The sequence below is a fragment of the Rattus norvegicus genome, chromosome 8 (genome assembly GCF_021556685.1).
Source record: "Rattus norvegicus strain SHRSP/BbbUtx chromosome 8, alternate assembly SHRSP_T2T, whole genome shotgun sequence".
NCBI classification, from domain to species: domain Eukaryota; kingdom Metazoa; phylum Chordata; class Mammalia; order Rodentia; family Muridae; genus Rattus; species Rattus norvegicus.
This window is the reverse complement of record NC_141541.1, coordinates 27,661,100-27,686,205: the sequence shown is the minus strand read 5'-3', so window position 1 is coordinate 27,686,205 and position 25,106 is coordinate 27,661,100. Positions and strand designations below refer to the sequence as shown.

Genomic DNA, 25,106 nt, shown 5'->3' with positions numbered 1-25,106 from the left:
GAGGTGGACTGCAAGAGGATGTTCACATACCAGCTTTCTCATGTACCAGCTTCCTTATGTACACTTAGTGTGTTCCTTCCCGCTAGGAATCACCCTCTTCTGTGTCAGCTCAATAGAGCAAATGCGATGACAGTTCCCGAGTACTTCTCTTCCTTATTAAATAACCACATCCAAGTCTTACTGCAGAGAAGCAAACTTTTCAGTTCCTCTTTAAAAATAGAGAGAAATCATATGCACAACCCTTGTTAGAAATTCAGTCCAAGTTATTGTTTGACAATAAGATGCTTTATTAAACTTGATACAGTTACTACGTAAGAATCCTGTGAAAAAATGGGCTATGAAATTATTTTACATTGGGATCCCTGTATTATAAAGTCTGTCTCCAAACTTTGTCACCTTGCTAAATCCTGACTATAAGCGCATGTGACTAAAGGCAGCAGTCGTTTTCCTGGGAAGAAAAGACAAATCTCATCTTTCAGCTGACCTGTCTGTGACATCCCAAGTCCTCCAAGCAACCAACAGCCCTGACCCCATCTTCACGAAGTCGCCTCCAGGGGTGAGCTTGGCACAGTCCCGGGATGGGAGCACAGTGTCCACACAGGGTCAGCCTCAGAAAGGGCCTCTTCCTCCCGACTGCTTAGCACTACTCCAGAACTCCTTGGAGGGCTGAGACTTCTGGGAAGGAGAAACAGAGAGGGGAAGAAGAAACAGGTTTGAATATTGACAGAAATGGAGAGATGGCCCAAGCGCCCTTACCAAGACCTAGATGTTAGAAAACGGTCATTTTGCAAAACGCTCTCCAACGTGGCCGAAGGGGACCAGGGTCACGGTTTCTGGCGTTCCCTTACCAGGCACGGGGGGCTCGGCGATGAGGTGCTTGTGGTTGGTAAACAGCTCTGTGGCGTCATCTAGCGATCTTTCCTCTAGGTCTGACTCTGGGATTGGAGTACAGCCACCTAAACAAAAAATGCAAAAGGAGTTTAAGCAGCGGCTAAGGAAACCTGCCTTCCCACACAGTGACCACGGCTTAGAAGTACACTGAACAGTGACAATATGTGATGTGACAGCGATCTTCGAGAGTGAACCAGAAACGTTCTCATAAATGTCTTGTTATGGTGAGAGTTCTGGGGGATGTATTATTGACACTGAAGACATGGTCTCAGGATTCGAACTTGGTGGCAGCGACAACAGCATTGGTTTTGAGATTTCCTTGCTTGGTCAGAAAGAACAAAATCTACATCAAATACAATACCCATAGCATAGCAACCTCCCAGCAGAACTTCTCTTCCCTGCAGACTATCAGAAACAATGAAACAGACAGAGTACACACCGGAGGAGAAAGAGCACCCTCTCCTGTGTGGAGGAAGGCGACCGGGGTTCTATGGCCGTGCCCCCGGTGGGGCTTCTCTGGACTTCATTCTCTCCCTGAGTCCCACGCCTTCTAGGACAGACACCCTCACTTCATAATGCAACAGAAAAGCCATGAAACACCTTGTGGGACACATTTCAATATGAGTGATTTGGGGATAAGCTGTTTTTCAAAGCCTGGATAGTATATACCACTTCACCATATGCATCAAAATCTTGTACGGGAAACTCAAAATCGTTTGTGAGTTTCCTGACACCATCAGCAATGTGGTCCATTTTGTCACTGCTTTCTGGAAGTGGACTAGCGCAAGTTTACCGTACATATTTTTCCGAAGCCTTTCTTCTCCTTAATGAAGTGTGATTTTGAGTCCTTTCACACACTGAGTCCAAAGCCTCGATGCTTAACTTTGGTTTTATGTGTGAAAAGTTTTATGAAGCTCATGACATTTTGAGAAGACAGCGTGAACAGCTGCCTTCACATCACTTTAGAAAACAGGGCAGAGGCAAAATCCAGCTCTGAGGGAAAAGGCACCTCGCCACCCACACCCCTGCATCCGCACTGAGGGAAACAGGAGAGAAAGGAGTTTCCAAGTTGACAAAGTGAGAGATTCTCTGGGAACCCCGGGATTTCCCATCAGTAGGTGGGGCTGAACTGGCCCAGCTCTGCAAACAGCAAGGCCCCGCCTGTGAGGAGAACTAGGCTGGGTGTTTAGTCTCTTTCCAAGCTCAGTAATAATTGGAGCCATTTTTACTATGCACTTTCTAGCTCCCTGTGAATTACCTGGTAATCCTTGTACATCGTACCAGAAGTAGATATTATTCTCAGTTTAAAGAAGGGAAAACGTAGATCTCTTGAGATTCAGTAAATTGCCAAAGTCACACATGTCTGCACTGGTTGGCTTTTTTAAGAAACTCATGGGATAGCCTTTCTTCCTTGTTTACGCCCATTAATTTAGGTGAGAAAGCATAGCAAGTGATGGTTCTGTTGAGGGACTGGGACACTGGTAAGACCGGTGTCAGGGAAGAGCAGGCATGCCGGTTACACCTACTCCCCATTGAAGGACCACTGTCCCCACAGAGAAACGCAAAGTCCAGTCTCCACTATAGACTCACGAATCAGTGACTTCTCCATCCCCAGGACAGACAAAGAGAAGAAAGAGGGACGAGGAATGACACACAAACAAGCAAACTGCAGGAGTATGGCAGAGCCATGTCTCCAGTAGGTGGGAAACCACCATACCTGCTGTGTGCATGAGAGACACAAGCTTCCATGGAAGAGTCACTGCCCCCCTTGGCTTCTGGCTCACTCACTATGAGGCAAGGCTGCAGTTGAAGACTTAGGTATCCTAGCTTAAGTATGCCTATTTGTTACATGGACACAAAAGGGAAGTCCATGGCTATAGATGAACAACCAACCTCACCTCTGTGGCCAATGCCCTGCCCTCCTGATGCTGAAATGGGCGGTGACTAAGTGTAGCTCCTCTCGATCCCTCAGAACGTCCCATTTTCTGACCAGTCACCCGTTCTAACAATACAGGTCACTTGTACCTCCATGTACCCAGACTTCCCAACCAAGTCCTTGCCTTGGGCCCTATTTGATTATAAAACTGAAACTGGAAGTAGTTATAGAAATCAAGAAATCAAGTTACAGAAATCAAGTCTTCAAAACTTTGAAGTCAGGATGGCCACTCTTCTGTGAGAATGAGGGACTCATGTCTGGCTGCTAAAGGAATGGTAATCACCCTGGTATGCAATTGCTCATCCTTGGTTAACAGAGGTGTGCATGCAGAGGTCAAGACGGAGACCCATCTTCTGGGGCATGGAAACACGTATAGTGATAAGGACTCCATGTGGGGCTGCTGATCCTGCAGACCAGGTAACTTGCAAAAGGAAAATGGCAGGCTTAGTGAAGCTAATAGGCCAAGGAAGGTAAACACGGAAAGTCAGACACCCTCCTGGTCTCACTAGTCTAAGTGAGGCCAGCTTACCATATTACCAGCACCAGAAGGAACACCTAGGATCTGGTTAAAAAGTCAGAATCCTAAGACCAAATCCCATACGAATTCAAACCCAATGCTGCAAAAGACAGATGAGTTTATTTGGTGAGAATTTTGCTAGGAGATTCTCTCTCTCTCTCTCTCTCTCTCTCTCTCTCTCTCTCTCTCTCTCTCTCTCTCTGTGTGTGTGTGTGTGTGTTAAGATATTAAAAGTAAGCAATAAAAAGAGAAAATTAAGACATAAAACTATCAAACTAACAGACCCTCTGAAGCTCGTCCATGGAGTGAAGCCTGGGTCCCATGGATGCCAACTGACATAGCCTTGGCTTAGAGCCCACCCACAAGAGGAGAAAGGGTAAAAACCCACAGCTGGCTGGAATCAACCAGACACAAACAGCTTGTGTGACAGGAGCCAACAAACCGGTAGGTTCAGGAAGAATGGGGATTCCTGACCCAAGACCTGGCAAGGAACTCCAGAAGGGTTGGAGCTCCCCAGTCCTGTGGACTTACTGCACACTGGGTACCCGTGCAGTGCAATGTGCTAATTCATTCTATCAAACAACCAAACTGAGAAGAGCTCCTTCTCACACCACTGATGCTGACTGCATCAGTAGTAATATGCCCATTTCTGATGTTTCTCTCACCATCTCTTTTTCAAGGTTTCCTCAGGCCATTTTCTCCACCCCCAAACCCTAGGCCATTTTTTACTTTCTTAACTCCAGGAAATTTGGAATAGGGTTGAACCATAAGAAACTTAGAAATAAAGACATCAACTCATGATGGTACAAAAATCAATGAGTATTCAGTAGAAACTGTACATAGATTTTTAGAGTTACAAACCTATTTATTTTATATGTGTGGTGGGGTACAGTGTGTGTGCCAGGACAAGCAACATGTGGAGGTCAGAGGGCAAATCACGTGACTTGGTCTTCTTCATCCAACATGCGGGCCCCAAGGGTTGAATCCATGTTGTCAGGCTTGGTGACAAGGGCCTCTACTTGCTGAGCCTTGTTGCCAGCCCTACTTAGAATTCTGAGTTTTGTTCTCTGTCCGGATTGGGGACATAGAGCATCGTCCTGTCTTGACACCTGGTGGTAGCATCGAGCTTCAGAGCCCAGACAACCATCCCATCCCGAGAGAAAAAAAACGTCAGAGACAGTGCACCCTGTTGCTGAGCTTCGAGTCTTGGGAGGTTAAGTAGCTTAAATACCTACCCATTTATGTCATTTTCAGCTTTCACAGGCTAATCAAGAGGGGCCCCCATCATACATCATCTGTATTTCCCTTTTTGGCCTTGGTTTTCCCATACCCAGGCTCAATGAGGTGATGGATATGAGAGCCACACTGGGGCAAGGGTGGGACAAAGATCAAAGGAAAGGTAGAACTGTGACTAGCCCAAGGCTAAGTCCCAAGGCCTAGAGGACAGGGCACTGGACACTGGAAGGCCTGAGCAACAGGAGTGACAGCCTCTACCACAGAGTCCTAGAGTCCCTTACTTTTGAGTCCCGCATATGTGCCTCTGAGGGGGACAGATGGAACAGGTGTGTACTAACAACAGGATTGGATTGCTATTTAAGAAATTGACGTTTCTTGCATCCTGCCTTGACATTGCAGTGGGCTGTCAACCTTGTTGGAAAAATCTTAATTTACAAAGTGAAATTGAGAGATTATGTCATTTGCCAAAGGTCAGACAGAAAGTCTATACTGCCCGAAGCCCAGCTCTCGAATGTATCAGCATTTCTCAGAAAGACTTACTTTTCAAGTTTCCGATCCAATCCAATGCTTTTAAAAATGTTTTTTGTTTTGTTTTGTTATATTTTTGAGACAGAGTTTCTCTATGTAGTCCTTGCTGTCCTGGAATTTGCTTTGTAGACCAGGCTAGCCTCAAACTCAAAGATTTGCCTCCCTCTGCCTCTGTCTCTCAAGTTCTGGAATTAAGCCACCACTCCTGGCTTAAACCAACACTTTTTCAAAAATGTAATTTAAAGTGTGCTAAAGGAATTACAAGAACATGAAAGGAAAAATAATGCCAGCTCTAATTTTTAAAAATTAGAGTCAGCATTTGCAAAGTCCCTTGTCAACTGCTACACATTTTCAACATCTTTTTTTTCTGTTTTGGGCAATAGAAAGTCTACAACCAGATGCTAGTGTTTGGCCACCCTGAGCAGTGCCACCTACAAGACGTGGTCGATCGTAACTAACAGGATGCATAGAACTGGGGCATTTATAACAGTGCCAGAACAAAACAGAATCTTACTTATCTTAGACCCCTGCAGCCAGTGACTCTTTGGCAAGAGCACAGGGTTCTCCCACATCACCCACTCATCCACACCCTCTTCGCACGCATCCCATTTCCAAGTTGCCACAGCATTCAGAAAATCTCTCCAGCAGTAATGCAGACATCAAGGTTTTGCCGCCGTTGTGCCCTCCGCAGTGATGGGAGATCCACTTCCACTTTCTACTGAGATCTTTAACAAGATGGGCTCTCTCTGAGGAGCTCTGGCACGGGAAGGCAGAACTCTGGATACATTTTCAGGAGAGAATAATGTTTAAAGTAGCTGTCACATCACGGAGTTCTATTACAACGAAACTATATTGCTTTGGAGAATTTCTGTGCCAGTCTGGAAACTTAAATATAGTAAATTTCAAAAATGACACATGCATTTTGAGTCGTGTGCAACCAGAATAGAGGAATTATAAAAAAGGGTTGTAAGGTAGAAATTACACAGAGGACCTTAGAAGAGTAAGACTCTGAAGTACCCCGCCATTCACAGGGTTCTCTTCATTCTGTATGTGATCACCTACGCTTCTGTAAACTGGTAAGTCTCAAACACATGCATGGAAACACTCTTCTGCTCAGAAAATCAAGGAGAAAAATCTAGCAAAAAATCTCAACCAATTACCCCTGTATTTGCTGGGAGTCCAAGCGATTCTCAAATCCGTTTCCATATTCAAAGGCAAATTGTAAAATGGACAGACTTCCTTCTTACCATGAGGATGCCTGTTATCAGCACTACAATTACACTAGAAAAATTTTTAAAAATTAAATGGCAAACAAATGAGCACATTTCTCTGCAGGGTTATGTCACACAGTTGACAGTGGTTAGGGGTTATGACAGAAGGTCAAGCAGAAACAAACGTGGCTGCTATCCAGAATACTGAAAACCAAAACCAGACTGCAAGGTGAGCAGTGTTATGGTGACTGTGGGGCGGCTGGCATGGGTGGGACCAGCAGACAGAGTCCTCTGTCTGCCCATGTTCATGATACAGAGCCTTCATCAAGGACAACTGTGTGCTTGTGCCTGTGTGCTTGTGCGTGTGTGTGTGTGTGTGTGTGTGTGTATACATGTATGTGTGTGCTTGTGTGTATGTGCATAGGCATGTGTGTGTACATGTGTCTGCAAACCCCAGTATTTATAAACAGAGATACTGGTAACAGGCAATATAATCATTTTGAAGGCCAGTTTTAAGCAACAAATGTGAAATCAGCAAATATGGAGCTTGATGATATAAAACAGTAGCACGGCCATACTGTACTTATCTCTGGTGATTTATTTTCAGGTCAGCTAGAACAGCAAAATAATAGAACTAAGAGCCAAGATAAAATATCTAGAAGGGAGCTCGAGAGGTGGGTTTCATGTAGACTGACAAGGCCTGGAGCTAAGACACCGCTTACACTGCAAACCTTTGCCTCCCAGGCGGCTCTCCCAACTCATGCCCTACCTGCCACCTCCCTGTGCCCCCTCATCCATCTCCTCCAAACATCTGATCATGCCCCAGGAGAATCCCGGTGGCCCCACTAGCCTGCCTCATGTTTCACTTTGGACTTAGCCTAAACCAGGAGCTTGGTCAGACGGTAAATACTGTTTGGGATCTACAGACCATTTGGTCTCTACTGCTACTGTTGTGACAAAGGACACGTGTACACGTGAATGTGTGCTGGCTAGGTCCCAGCAGAGATTCATTTACTAAGGCAGGTAGTGGCCCAGGCTTGGCCCACAGGCAATCGTTTGACATTCCCGACCTAACAAGGCTAATAGAATGGCATACCATACTTCTCAGGCTTGCTCCCTACAGGCACTTATCAGTCAGATAGATAGATGCCTTACCTCAGAGCATTGCCTCCAACAGACAGTTACCACCACCATCAGACAGTTACCACCACCAACAGACAGTTACCACCACCATCAGACAGTTACCACCACCAACAGACAGTTACCACCACCAACGGACAGTTACCACCACCAACGGACAGTTACCACCACCAACGGACAGTTACCACCACCAACAGATAGTTACCACCACCAACAGATAGTTACCATCATAGTTTCCAATAGTTACCGCCATCGCTCTACCACAAAACCATGCTGTTGTATATACAGCCACAAACTTCTCTCCTAATAGACTTTGCTGTTTGCAATCATTTTAGCTATATAGATTCAATCACAATGGTTGTACAGAGCTCCCATACATCCTTTGTAATCTCCCCGAGTCTCTCATCAGTGTGGTGTGGTCTCACGGTAATGAGGTAGTGCTGGTGTGTTCCCACTGACAAAAGTCCATGCTTTAGGATTTCCTCAGTTCTGTATAATGTCCAAAATACCAATGACATTGGTGGCTCTGTCTTCTTGGCTCTCCTTAGCTGCAACAGCTTTCCTGTCTTGATGGGTTTGAGGTCTATTGACCTATACTGCTGTGTGGTAATCCAGGCAACTGGCTTCTCCATTGAATTCATACTCAACCTACTCTCTGTCTTCCTCCATTGTCCGCCTACTCCTAACACTTGATTCTACCTCTAGCCTATCTGCCTTCCTTCTGGTGTTTGCAGTGTTTTCCTTACATTGAGACTGTGGAAATACTAAGGGCAAGTTCTTTCATAAACTTGCTACATTAACATGGCTGCTGGGTGTTTCATCTGCTTTCGAAGGTGAAACTGGATAGGTAGTGAAGTGAGAGGCCACAGAGGGGAAGGAGGCAAAGCCCAGGGCAGGAGGTGCAGTATGGAGGTCTACGTCTTAAGAGTGGACTCAGCAGGACCTGGGACAGGCACTGATCACAGAAGACTGGTGGCACCCCTGGGCCAGGTACCCCAGCGCTGTCTTTAGCACACAGCATTTTCTTTAGCTCTACTTTCTTAAAAAAAATAATTTTCTTGGTATACATTTGTGGAGTCAAAGAACTTTGGTTTTTAGTTCTAGCAACTTCACTTAGGAGACCCCAAGAGAGAAGCTCAGGGAGGATAGCAGCGTCATCAGGGCTTTCAAAGGGACGCCTCTTTTCCAGGACTGACTCAGCCTTTATGCATCCATTCTAACGAACAATGAGAAAAGTGGAGGGCTGCCAGCTTCTTCCTGGGTGTATTTAAAGATGTCTGAATTGGAGTGCAAGGGGAGCATCATTTCTTCTTTCTTCTTCATGCATTTAAAAAAAAAATCAAATGGGCAGATAATCACCAGGAATTCCATGTGGTTATGGGCCCCTTTCTCTGCACGACAACCAGAGGCCAGTTTTCACAGCCTGAACTGCCGCTAAGAGGTAAAACAGAAGAAACCTTGAAAATATATTTCAAGGTCACTTTTCTTTTGATTAAGATATACTTGATTAAGAAAGTTTGGGTCCATTTTTTGATGTTAACATTCAAACTTTATAGTTTTATAATTCATGGGGAGGGGGAAATCAAGAACCACACTCTTAAATAGGAAGTACTTCCTGCAGGGACTCTCTCTGAGGACATTCACTTTAAAACCTGATCCCTCTTTCCTCTCCTTCCCCTCTCCATCTTGCTCTTCCTTTTCTACATGTTCATACATGGGTGCTCATATTCTGCAGTGACCCCCCATCCATGGTTTCACGCTCAATTGTTTTAGTCAAACGCGATAAACCACAGCCTAAAGATAGTAGATGAAAAATTTCAAATAAAAGCATTTCAGTTGTGCCCAGGTATGGAGGGCACAGCAGAATCCTGCAGTACCCAGATCTAACCCACCTCTTCAGCTCAGTGTGTGACTGTCCCTGTGTCCAGTGTATCTGGTGGCCGCCATGTTGGTTTCTGCCTGACCTGTCAGCCCCTAGGGACTCATCTTCGTTAGAAGACCGACCACGGCAGTATGTAATGCTTTTGGCTCATGTCTCACTAACTATGCTTGGTGAGGACCCCAAGCTCAAGCAGAGTGGCTCTGTCACTTGGATATGACAAGCAGAGGCTGCAAAGGACTTCCCAGAAGTGGAAGGGGACGTTAACTTTGACTTAAAGAAAAAGGGGAACGTACAGAGAACAAATTTCGCAGTCGTGAACTTGTCAGGAAGAAAACAAGACTGTAACCAAGTTTGCATCTCATCGCACCCATGCCCACGGCTCCGTGAGCTCGCACTGCACACCTTCACAGCCGCTGCAGATCTCGGGACGGGGCAACAGCTGCTCATACAAAGACTTTGCTGATAATCCTCTCTGTGATCATTTTACTAGTTATGTTAAAACAAATATAATTTTTCTAGGCAGAGGGGAAAGTATGTATGAATGCATCCTGCTTTAAGCTTGAAGAGCAGCTTAGCTTGAGTATTTAGAAATATTTTAGCAAAATAGGAGAATGGGAGACAGAGTAGTAAGGGGAGAGGAGGACAGAGGATAGGTAGGGAGACAAGGAAAGGAAAATCGGCTAGGAATTTCATTTTTCACAGTATATACGTCTACGTAAGACAACCAAGGTGACTTTCTGAAGGGGCGGATGACAAAATATTAAAACATTAAAATAGATGAAGGTTAGAAGGTTTAAGCCAGAAGAGAGAGCCGGTAGAAAGAAGTGTGGATAAACACAGACAAGGATGTAACAGTGGTGGAAGGCTCTGGAGAGAAAGTGAGAGGAGTCCTGACGAACTCCTACGACGCTCCTCCTCCAGCCCCTACTGCACACCCCTGGGCCCAGTCTGTCCTTAACTGGGACTCAGCACTGCCTTAAGAGCACACCATGACTCGTAACACTCTGACTATTGGAATGTTTCTGGCCTATGAACACATGTATGCATGCATGTGTACATGAGCATGTATGTTCTTGTTCTGTCCCCAGGCCAATTGGGAAAGCCACCACTGTGTGAATTTGGGTTTTCAAAGGTGTTCACTGAAGCTGCATTCCAGAAAACCTCACATCCAGGAGCAGGTTAATGAGGATAATAGGCACAGATGTGTCAAAGCTTGCCTTAGAGATGGTGTCCTGGGGCGTGTAGTTATTCTCCTTCATGGGTTTCCGCCACACGTGGATACTCAGGCTACTATCATCTAACATGGTTCCTACTCTTTTTGGTTTTTTATTTTTGAGATAGGAACGTACTATGTTGCCCAGGCTAGCCTTGAACTCTTGATGCCTCAATCTTCTAGGTGCTAGGGTTGCAGGCATGTGCCACCACATCCAGACCAATAATACTGTTGCTGGAGGACACACACCAATCTCTCACCTCCATTCTCACTTTACCCACTACTGTGTGTAATGTGGAAACATTAACTTGGCGCCATTATACGGCTTTAAAACTCAGCAAGGCAGAAACGAAATGCCCTTCGGTACAGTCTTGGGTCTCCAATTCAGTGCCATATTTCTACTTCTCTGTTCCCTGTGAATTCATTCTACAACTCTGCTTTCTTCGTGTCACTGGAGAAACCACACATATTGGAAATAGCCCAGCCTAAGCTATGGGGAAAATAATCATTAGCCATCGAGAGGCACGTGAAGGTCACTGGTGAGCGTGCCCCGTATAAAGCCCTGTGGAATGCGTGCAGCTCCATTCTGTTGCTTAGTAACCAACTTTGATCCCCCCACACAGTGAGAACTTAAAACACATTCAAGACTATGCATGCACCCAATGCTTAAAAATATTTCCATTTCACACCTCACATTAGAGACCAAGCGTGTGAATAAAAGGGAGCCTACTATATTTTAAGAGGTCTAGCATGTGTCTCAACAAGTTTTAAAACCCCCATAAAGGCTGAACACTCAGTCCCTCAGGGTATATGGGCTCCAGTCAGAGAGTCTGGATTTAAGAGAGCAGGGTGCTCCTGGCATTAAGATATTCCACAACTTTAATAACATTGGGTCTCTAAGTGTTGTAGCTGGACCACAGTTAGAATGCAGGCCTACTTGGTGGACAGCACTGAGGAACTGCAGGAACACAGATATTTCCATCCATTGATTGTGTAAACAGAGTGTACAAAGGAGAAAAAAAAGAGAAGTCTTACTTACAAAAAAAACCCCAAGCACAGTCCATAAATCCTACAGACTGGAAGGGATCCAGGCTAAGAATTTCTCCAGATGTCAGTCTGTAAACAGGGTTTCATAAAGCAAGTTCCCCAATTAATGGCTGGCAAAATTATCTCTACCCTGGACTGGTCCACCGTGGCACCCTGCTGTGTGTAGGAGCATGGCTGACCAGTTGTATAGATTGTTAATGAGTTCAGAAACAGGAGCTCAGGGGAAGGACGAAGGGATCCGCACATCTGATGCAGCAGAAAGGTCCCGTAAACTCATGGCTTGGGGACCAAGAGTTCTGCTGCTCTGAGGAAAGGAGAGCTCTCACATTTGGGTGCATTACATCTGTTTTTCTAACACATTAAGTTCTTAACCTGCAGCACTCGGAGAGAAACACGCCCAGTAAGAACATAAACATGGAAACTTTGAAAGAGCTGCTCGGTATTTTGTTAACATCCCCAATCACAATGTTTTCACACATGTTAGGGAGGCCATTAGAGCATCCAGATGGGTCACTGAAGGATTGCCCAGTCACTGTGGAGCAGAGGGGGAGGGGAGAAAGCCAATATCCACTTCCTTTGTCACCTGATCAACGTGTGGAGCACTCTGCCAGGCTACGTGAGACTGGTTGTCTCTCTACTACATCTTTCTATACTGATAAGCAAAGTGTCTTCTGGTTCAAAATGAAAGCACTTGCGATAGACATTTTATTTTTTCAAATGTTAAGGAAATTCAATGTACAATTGGAAAAAGGCATAACTAAGACATTTCCATTTAAAATATTTTCCTACTACACTCTTCAGAGACCAGCACTCTCACAGTACACACACGCGCGCACACACACACACACACACACACACACACACACACACACGAGCGGAACATGGCTGTGTTTGAGGAGGAGAGGGAGTCAGTAGTTCTGCAATAGTAATTTCTGAGAACTGGAAGAGCGGAAGCATAGCTCTGCCATGGCTGGACACCACACAGGAAGAGCTGTGCTCCTCATGGCTGCTCTTACATCAAGTGATCCTATCCAAGTTCATTCCACTATCCAATTAAAAGCCAGAATCTTGATCAGATTTTTTTAAATAATGGCAGAGTCTAGGAGGTGATCATGAAATTAAGAGTTCAGATGGCCACTAGCTTACAATCAGTTTAAGGGAAGAGAGACGAAATCTTGCTGAAGAGGGAACATTGCACCTTTCACACACAATGAGGAAACAGAATAAACAACCAGGACCCATTCCAAGGCAACTGTACTGCTTGGTGATCTGAACACTTGTTAAACAATAGCATGTTTTGTAGAATAAGAAAGTGTACACAGAATAGAAAGCTGAACCACCAACTGGAACAAGAAACGTTCTAAAAGAAGGCATGAAGGCCAGTGTGGCTAGGCCGTGACCCCAGCCTTGCTTTCCTTATGCAGGAAAGCACACATGGATGTATGTATGTGCACAGCACACATATGTGAATTAATGTACATATGTATGTTGTGTGTTGTTGTATGTACACATGTACACACATACACATAGGTATGTGTGTATGTATTACACACATGCATATATATATATATATATATATGTGTGTGTGTACATATATGGAATATGTATCTTGGGCTGGCCTTGAACTCTTGATCCTCCAGCCTCAGCTTCCAGAGTACTGGGATAACAGGCATGTGTAGCTTTTTTCATGCAGAAAATGTAGCACTTCCTTTCTGAGAGATGAGGGTTAAATTGAGGCTTGGAATGGATTTGTCGTAGTGCTCAGTACACCATAAGCCCACCAATAAATGTCAGCCATTATTTTCAGCATTAGCACCAGCCGATGTCAGTCAGCCAGCTGCACATTACATAGCAAGCCATGAGGCCGGCATGGATTAAATGTGACTTTCTAAGATCCACTTAGGCAAAAATTGACAGGGTATATAGGCCGATGGTGGAATGCTTATAGCAGGACCTGGTAGCCAGTGGAAAAATTATCAACAATGTATTAAAAAAAATCATATTCCTTTTAGGGGGAAAGTACTAATATGCTACTGTCAAACAACCGCTCTTTCTGACATCACAGCAGGAATTTTAAAAGGATGACAGTGATGATGGTGGTGATGATGATGGTGATGATGATTATGGTGGCAGTGATGGTGGTGGTGATGATGATGGTGATGATGATTATGGTGGCGGTGATGGTGGTGGTGATGATGATGGTGGCTGTGATGGTGGCAGTCTATGGTGCGTCACTTACTGCGGGGAAACACAAGCCCACAAGACACTGTGAAATAAACGGAGCAGCGTTAAGGCGGAAGACTGGAATGGTGGTGAGTTCGCTTTCTCATGGGAAACTGAGCTGGCCAGCAGATGAACCTTGAGAGAGGAAGTGTGCTGACCCAGTGTTACTAAACATAGGAGGCAGCCAAGGAGCAGAGCAGCGCGTTTAAATGTATGCCTCGAAGGAAGCAAACACCAATTATTTTTATATGACTTTAATTCTCCCAGTGAATACTTTATGGGTGTTGGCAAGTCCTTCTGGAAAAGGAAGGGATTATTAATGAAGGATTTGGTGGCAACCACTTACCACTACTCTGAGAAGTAACTCTTAACAAAGAAGCATTTAGTTTACACCTCATCTCCAAAAGACTTAGAAGCCTGAAGAATCTTTCCAAACATAGTAGAAGGTAGCACGGCCAGATATATGATCCCTGTCATGTGTGTTTCTATGGCGCATTTGATAAACAAATAAACTCCCACAGCCGGAACCAATACACAGAGTGGCGGGGCTGAGCTCTTCTCCCTTTTGGGTAGACTGGGTGCTTAACAATTTTTTTCATAACTAAACCTTTATTAAAACATCGATTCTCAACCGCCCTAGTGCTGGGACCTTTGATACAGTTGCTCATCTTGTGGCGGCCCCAGTCACAGGATTATTTTTGTTGGTGGTGCGTAACTGTAATCTTGCTACTGTTATGAGTCGTAATATAAATGCCTGATATACAAGACATCTGACATGCGACCCCTGAGAAGGGGTTGTGACCCACAGGTTGAGAACCATGGATTTAAAAGACCCTGAAAAAAATAAAATAAAAAACAATAAAAAAAATACACAGTGAAACTAGCTAGACTCAGCTTGCACCTACCAATGGACTCTAATAAATTAGAGCATCCATTCTGAAGCTGAGGGGCTCTCCATTTCTCTCTCCTGTTACTCTTCTTTCTTTTCTTTTCCGTTTCGTTTTGTTTTCTTTTCTTTGACACGATTTCACTGTGTGGCCCCTGGGCAGCCCGGAATTCACTCTGTAGATCAAGATGGCCTCAAACTCATAGTCTCGTCTTTGCCTCCCACATTCTGGGATTATGGGTGTGTGCCACCACGGCCATTTTCACATTGGATCTTACTTTACATTTTTACATACTTATCCACCACAAAAAAAAAACCCTGAGAATTCTACAGCACAGTTAAACACTATAGGAATAAATTATCTTCATAAATTCTTGTATGACCCCTTCATCTACTATCGCCATTCAGCCCTTCCTCTTCTGACTCTTTATTGTTTTCCTCTCTTCGTGGAACCCATGTGTACATCTGTTTATCATCCATATATCTACAGTGGACTAGGATTCATGAAGTTTTTTTCTGAGATTTGGCCATCTTTTTTAATATTACGGTGTCTAAATCCACCTATTCTCTTGTGAATTTTGTGATTAAGTCTCTCTTTAGAGTTGAAAAGTATTTCGTGTTATGTATGCACCAGACTGGCATCGTACAATCATCTGCTGATGAACAACTAGGTCAGTTCCATTTCCTTGCTGTGACAAATAAACCAAAATAAACACGTGGAGGTGCAAATATCTCTGTGGTGGGTTATGGAGTTCTCTGGACATCTATGCTCGGGAGTGAACCAGCTAGGTCATATGGTGGCTCTGTTTTTAGTCTTTAACCTTTTTTGAGGAATCTCAGTAAATCATGTGGAACTGCAAATGATTATGAATGAGAAAAGCAGCCCTAAGGAGTAAGAACGTTGTTGGAGGAATTACAGTACCCAAGCTCAAATCACACCACACGGCTGTAGGGATGAAGACCGCCTGGGCCTGGCATAAACGCAGGCAGGTAGACCAATGGAACAGAACGGATGTGGAAACACAACAAAGTTATACCTTTGACAAAGGAGGCAAGGATATCCATTGGGAAAGACCGCCTTTGTCAACCAATGGTGCTGGGAAAACTGGGTATCCAGCTGCCAAAGAGTGACATTGAGTTGATGACTTTAATCTTCTACAAAAGTCAATTTGAAATAGATTCAAGACCTCGAGTTAAAAACCTGAAATGCTGAAACTGCTAGAGGAAAACACAGGGAATATTCCTTAAGACACTGGGTAGGGCAAAATCTTCTGAACAGACTACCAGCAGCACAGGAAGCAGTCCCAAGCATCAACAGATGAAGCTACAGGAAGTATAACGTTTCTGCACAGCAAAGGGAGCTAACATCCTATGGAATAGGAAAAAAAATAGCAACTCTACTTCAGATAGGGCTAATTGCAAAAATTACAAAGAATTGCAGGAAGTAAACAGCAAGGAGATAATACTGACTGTAAGCAAATAGAACAAGGAAATTAATAGTTTCTCCCCAAAAGGAAAAGAAACACAAATGGCCAACAACTATTTTAAGAGGTGTTCGACGTCCTTAGACATCAGGGGAAAGTAGTTACAACTCCTTTGAGACCCTACCTCACCCCATCGGAACGACTGTCATCAAAGCTGTGACAGTGTCGGGGAGGACATAGGACATGGAGGAAGGGAAGCCCGTGTTCACTGCAGCTCAGAGACAGCTAAGACAGCTATCCTGGAAGTCGGCTTGGACAGTGCTCAGAGACAAGCTAAGACAGCTATCCTGGAAGTCGGCTTGGACAGTCCTCATAAACGACTATGCGGCTGCTGACTTCAAAAAGAATGCGTGACAACTTGAGGAAAAAGAGTCCTAAGGAACGCCATCCATGAAAAATGCCTGTCCATGGATTTTCAGGTTTGTGAGCAGAACACAGCTCAATGGTGTGCAGGCTCGGGAATCCCAAGACGATAGCTGTGCTCTGTGTTCTACCTTATTTTCCCTGAGTCTAACTTACTCATTCTTGTAAAGTCTTATACCGTGTAGGACATAGTCTCTAACAGCTACCTCTCAAAATGAAAATTCTCTAGCATCTTCAGAAATGAGTTCTCTGGAGATAGTCTGTCAAAATTTTAAACCCAGCTCTGCCATTATTGGCCGACTTTAAAAGAAACTAGATGCTTAATCTTTCTGTGCCTCAGTTTCCTTGTTTGTAAAAGGCAGATGGCAGCTATGGCCAATTCGTGAGAAAACTGTAAAGATGAAATGAGCTAATTATGGGGTAATTAGCTCTAGACGGTCAGGTTCAGAACGATGAGCTTGACTTACGGTAAGTCACCACTGCCATCATTGCAGTATTTCCCCAGCAAAGCCTGAGATTCTCATGTGTGGTGAGCTGGGGAGCAGAGAGAAGTGCGACTGGTACATTTAAGAGAGTATCTGGGGTATCTGACCCAGGAAAGGGAACTGTTGAGCAAGCTGTTCAAATGGAAGTCTGACTTAGTGGTCGGACTTGGGGGAAATGGCAGTGTAAAGAAGGAAATAAGGCTTGCTTTAAAAGGGGGGGGGCAGAAACTCTAACAGCATCTCAGACTCAACCCATCCCAAATGTTACCCTTGATTTCCTCTTCAACCCATTCCCAGCCGAACTCCACCTGTCCAGTGGTTTGGACCAAAACTCCTGAAGTCATACTAGGCTATATTCTGGTTCTAATCATTAAATCTGTTGTTTCTATGCTTAAAATATATCCAGACTCTGCCATCTCCCCGGCCAGGACCACTGTGGTAGTTCTCACCGTTGTCTCCTGTCCACTCCAACAGTGTTAACTGTTAACAGGGGTAACTCAGACTCTGTGTCCTCTACCCACTGCCCACTGGACTTCCCAAACAGCAGCCTAACCATGCAGTCTCGTTGGCTTCCTTGCTGCCCCCTGTAACATGCCAGGGACATTTCTACCCTGTGGATGGTACCCACAATACTTATTTGTCTGGTCACTACATGAACCAATCCCTAAACTTCTAAATCTCTACTGAAAAGAGATCGTCTAAACACAGCCTGCTCTTACCACCCAGCTTAAAATTATAACAGGGCAAAGCCTGACGCCTCACACACATTTCTTTTTCTGTAACACGGATCATTTTAGCCTTCTAGGACACTAAGTGGGTCACAGGTTACTCACGATGCCTAGTGTTCTCTGTTCCCCCTGAGAATGAGAGCTGCGCATGGCAAAGACCATTGTCTGTTTTGTTTGCTGCTACACCCAGAGTGTGAGAACCGGGCTTGGCATGACATCAGGATGACAACTTGTGGAGACTCTGAGAGGGAGCAGGCGCATTCAGCCCTCACCAGAAGCCAGGTGTCAGCGGTGATTTCTGTGGGAGCTGACGCTAAAAGGCGTAACAGAGTACTTGGGAGTCTAGTTCATGCTAGTGATTTGTAGATGAACACACTCCAGAGGAAGGCACAGAGACATCTGTCTGCTGGGAAGCCTCTTAAATCCATCTTCTTTCTGGTGGACCATCAAGCTATGGCCTGGGACAGATTACTTTTCCCAGGCTCCTTCAAATCTAAGCATGCTTTAAAAATCAAGCCCAGGGAAAGATTAGATAAACAACTGGACAATGTTTTTTTATGCTTTCGTAACATAAACATTTCAGATTCCTCCCTAGTTCTGTCCAACTTGAATCTCTGATTCCAGAGAAGGTGAAATATCTTCAATGTTTAAACATTACCTTGAATTATTCACATCTAACTCCATTTTTATCTTATACTTTTTTGGCAATAAAATGCCAGGCTTTGTCCAAACTATGGTACTATGATTCCCTTCCAACAGTAAAACAACTTGGACTAAGCCAGCTCTGTTTCCTTTGAAGATGAAAATGGCGGTCTTCCCGGCAGTCTTTCTTCTTACCGATCATGGTCCCCAAACTGCATCACTTCAACCCCAGCTCCACAAACACGGAGAAGAAACATCGGGCCACCTGCCTGCAATTTCAAAATGAATTGACTACAAAAGAGATGGGTTGAAATGGTTGAAAAAGCAAGGGAATAAAGAGAGAGAAGCTCTTTGACCATAGGGTGAGGGGGTTGGGGCAGACTCCATGAAGTAAAAGGTCCTTGGAGAGGAGGGGAGAGAGATGGTGGGGGAGCAAATGGCACCACCCGGCCTGTGCACACCTCACACTCAGCAGGCTGTGAGATGATGATGGCTGAGAGAGAAGAAGAACACTGTGCTTAGCGTGGCAATGCATTTACAGCATGCCCCACACTATACAATCCCACCTGGTCCTCGACCTCACAACATTGAGGGTAGAGAAAGTAAAAAGGTACCCCTGTGCTCCCAGAAAAGCACACCCCTCAAGCCAGTTCCTGCGCAGGTTTCAATACCTTTAACCTTCATTCCAGTGTTGTAAATAGAAATGGCTTTGGAAGTAACTGTGAGGAAATAAGTGAGGCGGCGGGAATGCGTCAGACGCAAGATCATACTCAATTCTTGGCAGTTAGTACAATAAATGAAAGATGCAAAGGAGAAGCTGATGAGGCTTTTTATATTCTCCTCTGGTAGCATAGATAGCAGCTTCCAGCATTATGAAAGCTAGGCAGCAGGGACGGAGCTTCCAAAGTGAGTAGTGGCATGATTTCTCCATGTTCCATGACTTACCTGTGTGGTGCCTTCAGCACCAAAGAAGTTCATCTGACCAAAGAAGTTGCGGAGGTTAACCAAGAGCAATGGCAACAGCCTCTGATGTTGGGAGTGTCTAGGAGACCTCACTGACCAACAACTGGAGGAGGTGACGCCCCTGCAGCTCTACATTTCTCTTCTTCTTCAGCTTTTCTCTTTTCTTAACAACTGAATAATATTCCATTGAACAAATGTATGGCGTTCTCATTATCGATCATCAGGTGATGGACTTCGAGACTGTTTGTTTCTTAGCTATTAGGGTATTCTGAAGTACAATATCCTTTAGATACATGCCCAAGAATTGTATAGCTGGATCTTAAGGTATATCTATTTCTAGATATTAAGGAATATCCATACTGCCTTCCATAAAGGGGGCATTAGATTGTACTCCCTTCAACAGAGAGTAAGTTTTCCCCTTTCCCCACATCCTCACCAGCACTTGTTATTATTGGTTTTCTTGACCTTTAGCCATCTCGACTGGAGTAAGATGAACTCTCAAAGTGGTTTTAGTTTGCCTTTTCCTGATAAGATATTGAAGATTAAAATATAGGAACTCTGTGTTTAGATCCATGCACCATTTTAAAAACTGGGTTGTTTTCAAAGCCTTCAGTTTCATTAGTACTCTCTCTATTCTAGATAGTGACACTGTGTCAGTGTACAGATGGTATTTGCTCCCAGTTTATAGGATGTCTCTTTATTTGATCGACGGCATCCACCATTGTTCACAGAAACCTTTTATGTTCATAGGGTCACATTTGCTGATTGTTAGTTTTAGCTCCTGCACTATCTCAGTCTTAGTCAGAAGACATTTCCTGTGCTGGAGAGTTTAAGCATATTCCCTACCTTCTGCTCTAACAGACTGAGCAGATCAGCTCTTACACGGATGCCATTGACCTGTAGTGGAGTTCATGCAGCATTGGACATAGGGTTTAGATTCATCCCTCTGTATGCAGTCACCCAGTCTGACCAGTGCCACTTGTTGAAGATCCTGTCCTTTCTCCAATGCGTACCTTCAGCTTCTCTGTTAATCAGTGTGTCTTTTTTTATTCCAGCACCATGCTCTTTTCACTACTGCAGCCCTGTAGCATAACTGGAAATCAGGGATGGTGACACCACCATCAGTGTTGTTATTATTCAGGATTGCTTTGGCTAGCCAGCACATTTTGTGTTCCCACATGAAATTTATTACTATGTTTCCAATACCTGTAAAGACCCTCATTAGAGTTCTGGTGGGGACTGCACTGAATCTGTGGAAAACTTTTAGCAGGATGTGCATTTTCACAATAATAACCCTACCAATCTATGAGCTTTTGTGGAAAGTCTTTTTAATTTCCCATTGGAAATTAAAGGCCTTCAATTGGTTTCAATTTGATAGAAGTTTTCGTTGCACAGGTCTTTCATATCCTCGGTTAGGATTATTCCAAGGTACTTTTGTTTGTTTTGAGAGGCTATTGTAAGTGGAATACATGCCAGTCAGCACAGTTAGTTTTGTTTTTGCTTGTCAACTTGCTCCTAGCCAGGGTCATCTGAGAAGGGAGATTACATCTACTTCTTTCTATAAAACGTCCTCTTAGGACTGCCTTCGTTGTATTCCATAAGTTTTGGTATGATGCGTTTTCATTTTATTTCAATTATTTTTTATTTCTTGCTATCGATTCATTGTGGTCAGATAAGATTCAAGGAATTATTTCAATTTTCCTAGAGTTGTTGAGAGAAATTATACGTTCCAAACTATGGTTATTCTAGTGAAGGCTGTATGAACTGCTGAAGAGAATCTGTAATCTCCAGTGTTACAATGGGATGTTCTGCAAATATTGTTAGGTCTGTTTGGTCTCTGATGTCAGTTAGCTATGTTATTTCTGTTTCTTTCTTGTCTGGATAACCGGACCTTCGGTGATCGCAGAGCACTGATGTGACCTACTTACTATTGATGTTCTGGGGTTAACCTATTGCTTTACATTTAGCAGTATTTGCTTTGTGAAGTTGTGTGCACCTGAGTCTGGTGCACATATGTTAAGAATTTAATATCCTATTGATGAATTGTTTCTTTGATCAATATGCAGTGACCTTCTTTATCTTTTCTGATTAGTTTAGGTTTATAGTAGTCTATTTTGTCAGACATTAGAAGAGAAATTCCTGCCTGTTTCCTCGTTCTCTTGCTTAGAATACCATGTCCATTGTGTCTGTCTAAGGTGCTTTCTATCTTCAGGGGTTAAGCCTCATTAGGAGTGAAAACCCTGAGACTAATGGGCTCACAGAGAGAAACTGAACTATGTGGCAGCGTTAAAGAGCCCCGGAAAGGCTATAATGAGAAAGTACAGTCCAGTTGTTATGCAGACCCAGCATTCTGGAGATGTCAGTACCATGAGATGAGCACCAGGGACAGCGGTAGGTGTGGAAGGGAGCCGGCCTGAGCCTAAAAGATGAGCTGTGCTTCAAATAGCAGAGTGGGACAACTGGAGCCCCTTGGAGCCCAGAGGATTTAGAGTGAGCCCCAGACATCAAGCACAGAGATTTTTACATTCTTAGACTTTGGTCTTGATTTGATTTGATTTGATTTGATTTGATTTGATCGTGATCTGGTCCTTCCTTCTTAGAGACAAGGAAGTATTTAACTTGTAACTTTTTATTTTATAAGAGGCCACAGTTGTGAGACTTTGAAATGTTACAGAGATTTTGGGATTTTAGAGATTTTAGAGAAATTGACAATGAACTCTGAACATGTTTGACTCTTTAAAGATCATGGGACTTACACAAGTTGGGGTGCTATATTTTAATACTGATGCATGAGAGGAGCTTAGGGATGAACAAGGGACAGTTTAACAGTAATGTGCGTATGTCTGTCAAGTATGCTGACTAGCTTTACTTGACCCAACTCAGTGTCATTATGGAAGAGGAAACCTTGACTGAGAAAATGTGCCTAGTAGATTGGCAAGTCTGTGAGGGACATTTTCATGATTAATGATGGATGGGGGAGGGCTCTGCCTCCAGGGGTATTACTGCCCTAGGTCGGTGGTCCAGGGTGTGATGAGAATGCAGACGGAGCAACCCTCGAGAGCAGCCCAGTGACCAGCATGCCTCCTTGGCCTCTGCCCCTGTCCTCAATTCCAGGTTCTAGAGCCTTGAGTTCACACCCTGGCTTTCTTCAGCAACAGACTGGAGGTGTTAAGATGAAATAAATCTATTCTTCCCCAGGTTGATTTTGTGCACGTCCTTGTCTTTCACATCAGTAGAAATTCAAACTAAGACAGTATCCCCCTCTTGTTCCTGGAGGGCTGTAGAACATTTAATATTTATAGAGATCTGTTTTCTAAAGTTGGCATAAGCTGTGCTATGAAAGTCATAAAATACAGAATTTACAGACTATGAACTCACACAGGAGAAACTCAAGGGCCACATCATGAATGATATGTATGTAAACATCCAAATTAAGACACTAGGAAGTCATATAGTACAATATTGAAAGTATAATTAATCCAGAAATAAAATTAATTTAATTAGTGAAGTCTACAAATTGGTACTTCAAAAGGGACTATTCGGGGCTGGAGAGCTGCCTCTGCCTTTAAGAGCATGCACTGTTTCTGAAGAGGACCTGAGGACCATCTAGGGTGAGTGGCTTATAACCAACTAGAACTCCAGCGCCAGGGGCTTCGACACCCTCTTCTGGCCTTCATGAGTACTTCTGTTCACATGCGTACCTGTCAGAATACAGTCCCTGAACAAAGCTGTGGAAGAGATCTGTGAGGCCTTTTGAGAAAAGTCCAGAAAACAAGACAAGGGTCTTGTGACTCTTCAGAACATGGGATTGCTCTTGGAGTGGTTTCTGTGCTCCTTCCTGGTGTAGCAGATATGAGTGAATTTACTTCCTATTACTCGTTATTGCTGCTGCTGTTACTCAATTAAATATTTAAACTATCCCTCCCATGCCTGGATAGGTAAACATGGTTTTGTCACATCCAGCTCGTCCCTGTGACTGTGTGTGACTCTTCCCTGTGACTGTGTGTGACTCTTCCCTGTGACTGTGTGTGACTCTTCCCTGTGACTGTGTGTGACTCTTCCCTGTGACTGTGTGTGACTCTTCCCTGTGACTGTGTGTGACTCTTCCCTGTGACTGTGTGTGACTCTTCCCTGTGACTGTGTGTGACTCTTCCCTGTGACTGTGTGTGACTCTTCCCTGTGACTGTGTGTGACTCTTCCCTGTGACTGTGTGTGACTCGTCCCTGTGACTGTGTGACTCTTCCCTGTGACTGTGTGTGACTCTTCCCTGTGACTGTGTGTGACTCGTCCCTGTGACTGTGTGTGACTCTTCCCTGTGACTGTGTGTGACTCTTCCCTGTGACTGTGTGTGACTCTTCCCTGTGACTGTGTGTGACTCTTCCCTGTGACTGTGTGTGACTCTTCCCTGTGACTGTGTGTGACTCGTCCCTGTGACTGTGTGACTCTTCCCTGTGACTGTGTGTGACTCTTCCCTGTGACTGTGTGTGACTCTTCCCTGTGACTGTGTGTGACTCTTCCCTGTGACTGTGTGTGACTCTTCCCTGTGACTGTGTGTGACTCGTCCCTGTGACTGTGTGTGACTCTTCCCTGTGACTGTGTGTGACTCGTCCCTGTGACTGTGTGTGACTCTTCCCTGTGACTGTGTGTGACTCGTCCCTGTGACTGTGTGTGACTCTTCCCTGTGACTGTGTGTGACTCTTCCCTGTGACTGTGTGTGACTCTTCCCTGTGACTGTGTGTGACTCTTCCCTGTGACTGTGTGTGACTCTTCCCTGTGACTGTGTGTGACTCTTCCCTGTGACTGTGTGTGACTCGTCCCTGTGACTGTGTGTGACTCTTCCCTGTGACTGTGTGTGACTCTTCCCTGTGACTGTGTGACTCTTCCCTGTGACTGTGTGTGACTCGTCCCTGTGACTGTGTGTGACTCTTCCCTGTGACTGTGTGTGACTCTTCCCTGTGACTGTGTGACTCTTCCCTGTGACTGTGTGTGACTCTTCCCTGTGACTGTGTGTGACTCGTCCCTGTGACTGTGTGTGACTCGTCCCTGTGACTGTGTGTGACTCTTCCCTGTGACTGTGTGTGACTCTTCCCTGTGACTGTGTGACTCTTCCCTGTGACTGTGTGTGACTCTTCCCTGTGACTGTGTGTGACTCTTCCCTGTGACTGTGTGTGACTCGTCCCTGTGACTGTGTGTGACTCTTCCCTGTGACTGTGTGTGACTCGTCCCTGTGACTGTGTGTGACTCGTCCCTGTGACTGTGTGTGACTCTTCCCTGTGACTGTGTGTGACTCTTCCCTGTGACTGTGTGTGACTCGTCCCTGTGACTGTGTGTGACTCTTCCCTGTGACTGTGTGTGACTCGTCCCTGTGACTGTGTGTGACTCTTCCCTGTGACTGTGTGTGACTCGTCCCTGTGACTGTGTGTGACTCGTCCCTGTGACTGTGTGTGACTCTTCCCTGTGACTGTGTGTGACTCGTCCCTGTGACTGTGTGTGACTCTTCCCTGTGACTGTGTGTGACTCTTCCCTGTGACTGTGTGTGACTCTTCCCTGTGACTGTATACGGCTCATCCTTGTGACTATGCAGCTTGGACTCAATAGAAGGTTACTCAGGTAACTCTTAACTCGGAGTAGAAACTGTCTGCTGCTCTGAATAAGGTTGGCTATTGCATGAGACTTTAGACTGCCTCACTTTTAGGCTCCACTCTTCCAGGCTTATGCCTTCGAGGGTAAA

At 44.6% G+C, this 25,106-nt stretch overlaps 1 protein-coding gene and 1 long non-coding RNA gene across 35 annotated transcripts in view; both read right to left on the bottom strand.

Moving 5' to 3' along the window:
• Positions 1 to 263: 263 nt before the first annotated feature.
• The window catches only part of Bbs9 (Bardet-Biedl syndrome 9), a 423,050-nt gene continuing 398,207 nt past the window's right edge, over positions 264 to 25,106 (bottom strand). For all 34 annotated transcript variants that reach the window (XM_087561778.1, XM_087561774.1, XM_087561752.1 and 31 more), the window contains 2 exons: positions 849 to 956; positions 264 to 675 (listed from right to left, as the gene is read on the bottom strand). In XM_087561778.1, the coding sequence (XP_087417904.1) occupies positions 644 to 675; positions 849 to 956 (140 nt within the window). In that variant the 3' untranslated portion in view covers positions 264 to 643. The remainder of the gene's footprint in view (positions 676 to 848; positions 957 to 25,106) is intronic.
• LOC148003991 (uncharacterized) overlaps positions 12,279 to 25,106 on the bottom strand; it is a 34,629-nt gene continuing 21,801 nt past the window's right edge. Inside the window, exon 3 of the long non-coding RNA XR_015627559.1 lies at positions 12,279 to 13,867. This is a non-coding gene — a long non-coding RNA (uncharacterized LOC148003991). The remainder of the gene's footprint in view (positions 13,868 to 25,106) is intronic.